This window comes from Lolium perenne, chromosome 6 (assembly GCF_019359855.2).
Source record: "Lolium perenne isolate Kyuss_39 chromosome 6, Kyuss_2.0, whole genome shotgun sequence".
Taxonomy (NCBI): Eukaryota; Viridiplantae; Streptophyta; class Magnoliopsida; order Poales; family Poaceae; genus Lolium; species Lolium perenne.
The window spans coordinates 183,851,544-183,861,331 of NC_067249.2; the positions used below are offsets into that span (position 1 = coordinate 183,851,544).

The window sequence follows — 9,788 nt, forward strand, 5'->3', positions numbered from 1 at the left end:
GTTCAAAATTTGCAAAGTTCAGAAAAAACCGAACGACAAAAATAAAGACGATAAAACCAACAAAACCAAACGAAAAAACAGAAGCAAACAAGAAAACTGAAGAAAAAACGAAGGACAACCTCTGCCCTCGCGAATGGGCCGGCCATGCCTATCCCGTTCTAAGCAGAGCGCCAGATAGCGCCTGAGCGGGGAATAGGTTTCGCCCCTACAGTTCGAGAGTCCCACCGATTATATCTGCAGACATCCTTGCGGATCTGGGTTTGGCCCACTCAACCGAGTTGGTCCTCCCCAGGTTCAGCTGTTCGCATTAGGCTCCTGAAAAAAAGGAGTTATTCACGTTAGCTCGGACCTACTGACATGTAAACATGTCTGCGTTAGGGCATCTCCAACTGAGCGACCCATTCCGCGCCCGCGCGTCCGGATGGGTCGAAACGGACAAAACCGCGTTCCAGCGCGCGGACCCATCCCTAAAACGGATGGCCCAGCGCGTCCGGGACGACCCAAACCCGGCCCAAATCTTGGACGGGTTTGCGTGGCCGCGGACGCGAAAGGCTGGTCGCTCCCGTCCTCCCCTTGTCCGCCCTGGCCCGCCTGTCTGCCACCCAAAACACAAGGCCGTCGCACACATCTCCCCACCGCTCCGCCGCCACCCACGGACCGGCGATTTGGGAGCTCGTCGACGCCGGCCATCGTCGTCGAGACGCCGGCAAGCGGGGCGGAAGCATAGGTCGAGGTCCCGCGCTGCTATCGCGACTCGTAGCAGAGTCGGAGGACGCCGCCGCCGGCGCTGTTGTCCTCTCACCGTCGCGACACCTCCCGCCGTTCGCAGCTGCGCCGTTTCCGCCGGAGGTGAGCTCTCCTGCACCGTCTTTCCAGACCGCAAGTCGGCTGAGACGGCCATGGCTGCAGGTCCCTAGAGAAGCATTTGGATCGCCTCCGCCGGCGAGGTGTTCGTTCAATTGCTCGCACTAAAATGTGTCCTTTTCGGATCATGGTGGACAGCGGCAGCCGAATACTACTTCAAGAACTTCATCGACACGTCGTCGGAAGAGGAGTCCGACGACGATTTTTTCACGGATGCTGCGCTGCTCATCCACGAGCACACTGTCTCGCAAATCCCCGTGTTCCGGGGGTCCTTGCCGGGGCGCGCGGCCGCCTTGGACCGCAAAAGAGAACGCGGCCACGACCAACTCTACAACGACTACTTCCAACCCACTCCATTGTTCGTGCCGCACTTGTTTCGCCGTCGTTTTCGGATGACCAGGCCGCTGTTCCGCCGGATAATGGATGGCGTCAAGATCTACGACGACTACTTCTGTGCGAAAGTGGATGCAATTGGCAAGGTAGGCCTCTCTTCGTACCAGAAATGCACGGCAGCGATTAGGATGCTCGCATATGGCGTTGCCGGTGATTTCGTAGATGAGTACACGCGCATGAGTGAGTCAACCGGCTTGGAATCGATGTACGGGTTCTGCAGAGCCGTGATCGGTTCGTTCGGAGAACGATACCTCCGTCAACCTAATGCAGAGGACACGGCTCGTCTGTTGTCGATCAACGCTTCCGGGGTTTTCCTGGGATGCTTGGCGGCATAGGCTGCATGCCTTGGGAGTGGAAGAACTGCCCCTTTGGTTGGCGGGGGCATACGGCTGGCCATTACGAGGGTGCACAGTCATTCTTGAAGCTGTTGCTTCCCATGACACATGGATTTGGCACTCATTCTTCGGAATGGCTGGCTCGCACAATGACATCAATGTCTTTGCGGCGCTCTCCGGTGTTTGATAGGCTAGCGTACGGTCAGTCCCCTGATGTGGATTTTGAGATCAATGGCCACCACTACACCAAGGGGTACTACCTTGCTGATGGTATCTATCCACCTTGGGCTACACTCGTGAAGACAATCCGAAACCCCAACTCAGAGCAGGAGGCAAGGTTTGCCAAAGAGCAGGAGGCAGCCCGGAAAGATGTCGAGCGGGCGTTTGGCATCCTCCAAGCTCGTTGGGCTATCGTCAGACACCCTGCCAGAGCCTGAGATGTGCAAACTCTATGGGAGGTGATGACCGCTTGTGTAATCATGCATAACATGATTGTTGAGGTAGAGCGGGATGATTCACTCTTTAATAATGACTGGGAAGGCCAAGGAGAGTTGGTTACTCCTCAACGTGCTCCGGCATCATTCCAAGACATTCTTCATGCGCACCATGAAATTCGAGATCTAGCTGTGCACAACCAGCTTCAGGCTGATTTGGTCGAGCACATGTGGCAGCATGTAGGCAACAATGCTGCAAACAACAATGATTAAGCCTAGAGCATTTTGTATCGTTTTTTCATTTTATTTGAATAATACTTTATCCTTGATTCCATGGACTATGTAATGTGTAATACATTTTGAGCATTTGAACTACTTTATATATTTTTTCTATAATTTATTTTGCGTTTTTCTAGTGAATTTACAAGAAAAACATACCATGGGGCGCCGCGACCCAAATCTGACGCGTTGGGCGCAGCGTGCGACCCAAACGGACAGGCGGACGCGGGGCGCTGTCCGCGCGTCCGCTCGGGCACGCAAACGGCCCAAAACGAACGGCCCAGCGCGTCCGTTTGGGTCGCCCGGTTGGAGATGCCCTTAGTGCCTCATCTATATCTACTAGTACAAATGCCCGTGCGTTGCCACGGGTCTTCCAGTTTTATTTCTCAATGCACATATATAATTCACTTTCTCGAAATGCATGATTTATTTTTAGAATTGGTGAATCTATTTCGAAAATAGAATGTTTTTGTAAAATAATAAAAAAAATTGAATTCACGTGAACAATTGTTGGACAACATGAACATTTTTTTCTAATGCACGATTTACTTTTGTTACGAGCGAGCAGCTTTTAGCACGCGGCCTTTTTATTTTCTTTTATTTAAAAATTAGTGAAATATTAAAATTTTGACATTCACCGTGATCGATTATTGAAAGCTAACTTTTTTAATTTATTTCTTTTAGACAAACAAATAATGCATCAACTTAAACCGTGACCGGCCAAGGCGACTGCCCGGGTGCGGCAAAAATCGAAGGCAGGAGGCCTACCGGCACGGCGAAGTAGAGGCGGAAGGCAACCATCCCCTGCGGCCACCCTCCACCGTACGATTCATCTAACTCCCCGCCTGCGTTGTTACCGTCTTTGACGGCGGCGGCCATGCTTGATGAATCTATGTACGCAGTTTTGTCCCTGTCTTGGTTTTTATGCCCGCAATTTTCGTTATTTAAACCTCCGCTGCCGTCGCATCTATAGTTCGTTCGTTCACATACTGGAGTCCAACGCCGTCGATGTCGAGACATCTCAACAACCCCCCTTCGACGATGAGTGCGAACCAGAGGCAAAAGAGGAGCTAGGGAGAGGAGGTAGAAGAGTGGAGGTGGAGTAGAGAGGCCTCGGCTGCATCCGTCCTTTCAATTGTGAATATCTAAAAAAAAAAAGAACTAATCTCACAACTGGAAAGCCTTAAAGGGAACTATGTTTTCTCTATTTCTTTATTTTAAGCACAGCATTACAGTTGAGCCATCAACTCATTACAAACTCCTTACTTAATATACGTATGAAAGGATCTAGATATAATGCAACATTGTACGAACTCCAAAATGCGTCATCGGATTTCTTCTCCTTCACAATTTTCTTTTCCTTTCAACCGCACATTACTCTGGATTGAACTAACCCAGAAAAAAAGAATAACCAAACACAAGTTACTCTTAAATAAGTTTTTGCACAAATAACCCTCCAACCAATCCTCATTTTTTGGAGACCAATACAAACAACTTACATTATATTAGGCAAAGCAAATTTCCATCGGGTCCTTACAAAAACATAAGATCTTCCAAAGCATATTAGATCACTCTTGTGAGCCATCATTTTAACACAGAAGGTGGGGCCAGGTGGATTCCCATGACACTGATGTTCAACCACACCCTGAATCAACAGATACACCAGGAATTGCGACGGGTTGCTCTGAATCGGCGCCTTGGTGGTTTTCTTCCACTGTGGTGTGCCGCGACCGAGTGGAGATATCATCCTCTAGCCCGTCCCTGACCAGTTACCCCATCCTCTATGATATAATCACAAGCCGCCATCTCTTTCCGGAGGAGCCGCCCACCCTCAAGCACCACCACCACCATGCCTCAGTCCGGCCGCCGCCAACCGCTTTGTCTTCCTTATGCCCTCTCCGGTTTCCCCGGCCCCTCCTCTGCCTTCCTGCTGAGCATGCGGAGCACCCCTTTTCCTGTTCATGTAACACAATAAAAACCAATTGAAGCAAAATGAATAATCAATATATTTTATAGGTGAAGAAGGTGCAAACAGAGTGGTACATACTACATACACTTGTTCTCTCCCTGAAAAAAATCATTATGGAGAGAGAGATTATACGCCTCCAGCTCCACATAAACAGTGCAACATCAAGAAATTCAAGCTCATCCATCAATTCTCATCCAACTCCAGCTTGTCCCCCTGCAGTGAAGTGATAGATTCATCAATATAAGCAGCAAGGAAGCAGCTTCTTAAGAATGCAGCAGAGATAACTATACGCCTCTATCGTAAACATTATGTAGCATCCTTCATTCTCTTAATTTTCCGTAAGCTGGTTTTGGGTCGAATGAGAAGTTACTGGGCTAAAAGTAACTTGGTGTACTAAAAGTAGGACTAAAACTTGTTGTCATCCTGTCACGCCCCCTGTTTGTAATGGCATGGGACATCAGAAGTGCAGTTAACTAAGAGCTTTTTTATACAACATGTTCATGTATCCTGCTTGGATCTTGTAACAAGTCATCATTATCACATTAGCATGCTTATAGAGTGGTTATACTTACTAAGCAGAAGAGCACAATTTTCGATTTAAAAATCAAAAGTGATCTCAATTACAGGAATTATCACATTAGTCATGTACTACTGTCTTGAATTCAATGATATGACGTTTGAGGTTGCAAAGCTTGTACCTTCATGCTTGCCTCATCTTATCATTCTAGAGTGATGGCTATTTCTCCTTTGAGAACGTAGGTGGCCTCTGCCTGATTAGCTTCATACTTTGGTTTTGCAGCTCTTTGCCGATGTAGTTCCGAGGACGGCAGAGAACTTTCGAGCCCTTTGTACTGGTAAAATTCAGATTCCTTGCTGTGAAGTGGTGTGTAACGGCGGAGTTATTACCACTTATGAGCATGCATGATTTTCTAGTTTCAACTGTATAGGTGCTATATTGTTGTGTTTCTGTCTTTCAGTTATAGACTTATAGTTTCGTAGAATCTGGTTTAACTAAATCTTATGACTGTTATCTCTTGGAAAGATTTTCCTAAATCTGTTTTTCTGTTCTGTCCGCACCTTTCTTGTCATGGTAGATTATTATATATGTAACAGTAGAACAGTGGAAGCATTGCTTTTACATGATACGTCCTAGTATAAATATAAGATATCTCACTTTTCCTTCTTCACAAATAATTGGTGTTTTATTTTCACTATAAAAAAGAGTTGGTGTTTCATTTTCTCAAGTTTATTGTAAGACTCTAGGGTTCTTCATATGAAAGTTGCAATATAAATGATATGTTAGCATGTACTTGTTGGCTTTATGTGTTACCGTTTATTGTCTAAGGCCTTACTTCTGGTCAACATGTAGGTGAGAGAGGCCTCGGAGAATCTACAAAGAAGCCACTTTATTTTTCAGGGAACACACATCCATCGCATTATCCCAGGATTTATGGCTCAGGTACCAAAATATGTGATAGCTGCATATTTTTATTGTAGCTAGTGACGGTATGGTTGTTGTTCATGTGGATTGCAAAAATGAGCTTCATAGATTATAAATATGATTGGAATTGTGCTCTCTATTTTATTTTACCACCTTTTTTTTCAAATTAAAGTCGTCTGATCAGATTTCTTAATTGCAGGGTGGTGATTTTTCCACAGGAGATGGTATTGCTTCATTAGCCCAGGCTTCTTCTTTCAACTGACTTATTGATGTAGACTATATAAGCTCAACATTGCATGCTATTTCCAGGACGTGGTGGGGAGAGCATATATGGTGGAAAATTTCCAGGTATGGCTATATCATATTTTCTGGCAATTATAGAATTTTTTATGTTAGCCACTTAAGGCTAAAGTCCCATGACGAGTGTGCTACTATCATATTATACCTTCTGTTAAAAAATGTACTACTGTCTTCAAGTTCTATAGATGAAAACTTCAAGCGAAAGCATGATCAGCCTGGTATTCTGTCTATGGCAAACTCTGGAGAAAACAGCAATGGGTCCCAATTTTTTATAACATTGAAGGCTACACCACATCTTGATGGGTATTACTTCTTTCCTTTAGTCATTTTGCACTTATAATTTTGGAGCTGTACTTTTTGTTCCTTTCCATAATTAAAATTCAACTTCGTGATGAAATTGTGACAAGTAATGATTGAGAGTTTGTGAAAGACCCATCACTGGTGGTATATTATCCACAGCAAATTAATGTCTATTTCATGCCCCTCTGTGGAGAAGAAGACATTTTTTAACTGACCCCCATGGTCTATCAACATTTAATGATCCTACATTATAACTTTTTGTAGCAAACATGTGGTCTTTGGGAAGGTGCTCGATGGAAAAGCTTTGCTTAAGAAGCTTGAAGCAGTGGGTTCTGGTTCTGGAAAGCCTACAAGCCCGGTTAAAATCGTTGATTGTGGTGAAGCCTCTAACATAGATACTCAGAATCAGTTACATGGAGAGAAAGGCAAGTAGCGGTTAATATGGCCTATGGAGATCTCCAAACAGTTCATGAGTTATCTTTTGCTAAGCTTTCTCGGCACTTCTTTTTGCAGAAAAGAAGCTTAAAAAGGCAGTAGAAGATAGCTCTGATTCTGAAGGGAAGGCCAGAACCAAAAAAAAACCCAGCGAGGATAAACGAAAGAAAAAGAGAAAGCACTACTCCTCTGACTCATATAGCTCAGAAACTTCTGACTCAGGGTCCTATTCCTTAGATAGTTCGGAGTCAGAATTGTACTCTTCAGCATCATTGGATACCAGCTCATCTAGTGATCATAGGCACAAGAGAAGAAAAGGTTCTAAGAAGGTTAAACGAAAGTCTACAAAGAGGAAGAGCAGCCATAAGAAGAGTAAGAGCAAGAGTAGAGGAACAAAAAGAAAATCCAAGAGGTAAATCTTGGCCTATATAACCTGTACAGTTATGTTTGCTCAGAATTAATACTAACTGAATGATTCCCTTTTGGTGCTGTTTTTAGGAGCTATGGGAGCTCAAGTGATGATTCAAAAAGCTCAAGCAGTAGTTCTGAAAATGAAAGTGCAGGCCGCCATACCAAGCACTCATTGAAGAAAGGTAGGAAAATCTCATTCAGTTTTCTATTTGTGTTCACCATTTTCTATCAAATGCCCTGGTATGCCGGGTGCTGCTTAAATTTAGCTGTTTTTTTCTGTTCTGTTAACTATTTTGAGTTACTTTTCTGTGATCCCAAAGGCAATCCGTATTTGTACTTTCGCTTGCAAATTCCTGGGCATGACCTTCTTGCGTTTTATTTGGTTCAACATACTTGTAGTAATAATTAAAGATAAGCATCAATGGAATGGAAAATATGTTTTATTGGCCAACATTTTTGTGTTCATGTCTGTCATCACTATTCACAGGACATCTCTTGATTTAAAAATTTATTTGAGAAGCCTTTGCATGCTATTGCATATATGAGAATCATAAGTAGAAAGATTGTAGCATAAGTCTTTATTCTTTCTTTATAATTTTCAACAACCTGCAATGTATGACATAAGATACTATTTATGTGACCTTGATATTTTGTGTTTTTGGAATGCACTAATTACTGAGATGGCCATGCTGGTTCTGTACAATTTTGAACTAATAATTATCTTTGTTAATACTTAATGGCAGACAAAGAAAATACCGAAATGATAAATTCAGAGAAAGGCAAAACCTTGGAAGATGCAGATAAAGGCAAAGAAATGGTTGCAGGAAGCAAACCATTACACAAAGATGAAAATGGGGCTAATGTCAGAGTTGGAAATCAGAACTCTGAAGATAGATCTAGCAGATTCAGGTTTAATATCCTTTAAAATGTATACTTTTTGTCTGGGTCCTTTGACTACTTTGCGGCGATAGTGCAACATCTCATGTTCATAGACCGGTCGGATGGTCAACGGTTGGTAGAAAGAGTGATAGATGAAACTATAGAGTATAGCCTAAATTATTCGGAAGAAAATAGTACCATGCATGTCGGTCGGGCGGCGGTCCTTGCCCCAGCTTCTGGTGGTGGTTGTCTGATGCCCTCGACGCGGTAGCACGCAGAGGCGTTCACGGAGGATCTAGGCTGTCTCGATCTGGATCCACTTCTCCCGCACCAGGTGGTCCATGTACCTTTTCGCAAAATTTCATGAATGAAGTACCAAAAGGGCAAGCCGTAACCTCGATTATACAATGAAAGACAATCAGTGCCTGAAGTGGTATTTACATTCCCATATTGATCTTGCTAACAATGTTCCGGTAAGTTTCTGAATCTCTAACAAAGGGTAAACTACATATCTGCTATGTTCTCCACCTTCGAGCCTCAGGTGGTGTGGGGAAATGAAAAACCTCTGGCGCAACTTCAGGGAAATCTGAATTTCACAAGATTCTAGAATGAAGTGAGCCTGCTATTTCCCTATTGAATAGTGTATGTGCTGCATAACGAAAATTAGTTTCTGCCTAACCACCTGAGACAGTGATCCCATATAGATAACCCTCCTGGTTGACATTTGCTAATATGTGTGCTACAGATGATTCTTGAACAGATAGAATATAAATGTTGTACCATACGACAATATATATAACAACATAAACTTATTTTATTGTTCTCTTTCTCAACAAGTGATCAAATCAAAAAATTCTAAATTTGTAAGTAACAATTGAACAAAATATATGAACATATATTTTCGCATTGAATTCAACTGAGTATATGAACATGGATGCTCACCTATTGAGATGGTGGCGCCCTTGGCTTTGATCTCACTAATCTTCTGGATAATGATATCACTGAGCGTCGACTTGGGAAAGTTGATATGAGAAGGTAGTGAGGGTATCCTCATCCTCTTGCCAATCACTGTCTATCAATAAGCAAAATCATTAAATTCGCATCAGCTAGATAACACCAAAAAACATTACAATGAGCATATGTTTGATACAGATTTCACAATTTGTCAAATCTAGGTAGAAGAAAAACAAAGCTACAGCCTGACACACGTAACCTAATATTCTTGATCAAATCTGTAGCATGAATACCTTTGGATTCAGATTCCAGCACAAGAAGAGGCATAAGAGAAAATATCAGTTGATTCGTTATGAATATGGGTCAACCACCGGCTCGAGACCAATCTTGTCTTCCGCCCCGTGGTACGCCGCACTCAGCGCTCCAGATTCTCCTCCAGGGTGGCGGCCACGCAGTCGCACGCCACCTCTTCCTCATCTCCGCGCTGCTCAAGGATACGGCGCTCGCCGTGGTCCTCCTTGTGCGGGCTAAGGACACTGTCGTGGCCGTCCACAACGGCGAGTTTACATGTAGCAGGAGGTGACGAACAGTAGGGCTGCAATTCGAGGGTGGGGATTCGGTAGCCGGGGGTTTCGTTCCTCATACCGGAGGAGGGAGGCGGCGCCATGGGAGATCAACCTGCGGGCCTGCGGCGGTTCGGAAGCAGGGACGAGGAACCCTAGGTTTAGATTCTGTTCGATTGAGGTGAGGGAAGAGGAACATACCGTGAGTTGATGTCCAGCGTTTTCTTGTTG

At 44.2% G+C, this 9,788-nt stretch overlaps 1 protein-coding gene and 1 pseudogene across 5 annotated transcripts; one reads left to right on the plus strand and one right to left on the minus strand.

Annotated features, from left to right (window-relative positions):
• Positions 1-3,792: 3,792 nt before the first annotated feature.
• On the minus strand, positions 3,793-9,788 carry LOC139832861 (uncharacterized). Of its 5 annotated transcripts, none has more exons than XR_011747482.1 (5): positions 9,288-9,788; positions 8,983-9,112; positions 8,239-8,626; positions 4,353-4,487; positions 3,793-4,260 (listed from the first exon to the last, which is right to left on the minus strand). XR_011747482.1 is itself a non-coding variant. In XM_071822811.1 (5 exons), exons 1-4 carry the CDS (start codon positions 9,319-9,321, stop codon positions 4,458-4,460), a joined length of 339 nt encoding a protein of 112 aa, XP_071678912.1. In that variant the 5' UTR covers positions 9,322-9,787; the 3' UTR covers positions 3,793-4,260; positions 4,360-4,457. The 5 variants fall into 5 exon arrangements, 3 of the variants coding, with proteins under 3 accessions (XP_071678912.1, XP_071678911.1, XP_071678913.1); XR_011747481.1 differs by having other exon boundaries at positions 8,239-8,643; XM_071822811.1 differs by having other exon boundaries at positions 4,360-4,487; positions 8,239-8,387; positions 8,983-9,108; positions 9,288-9,787.
• On the plus strand, positions 4,918-8,086 carry LOC127310174 (uncharacterized; annotated as a pseudogene).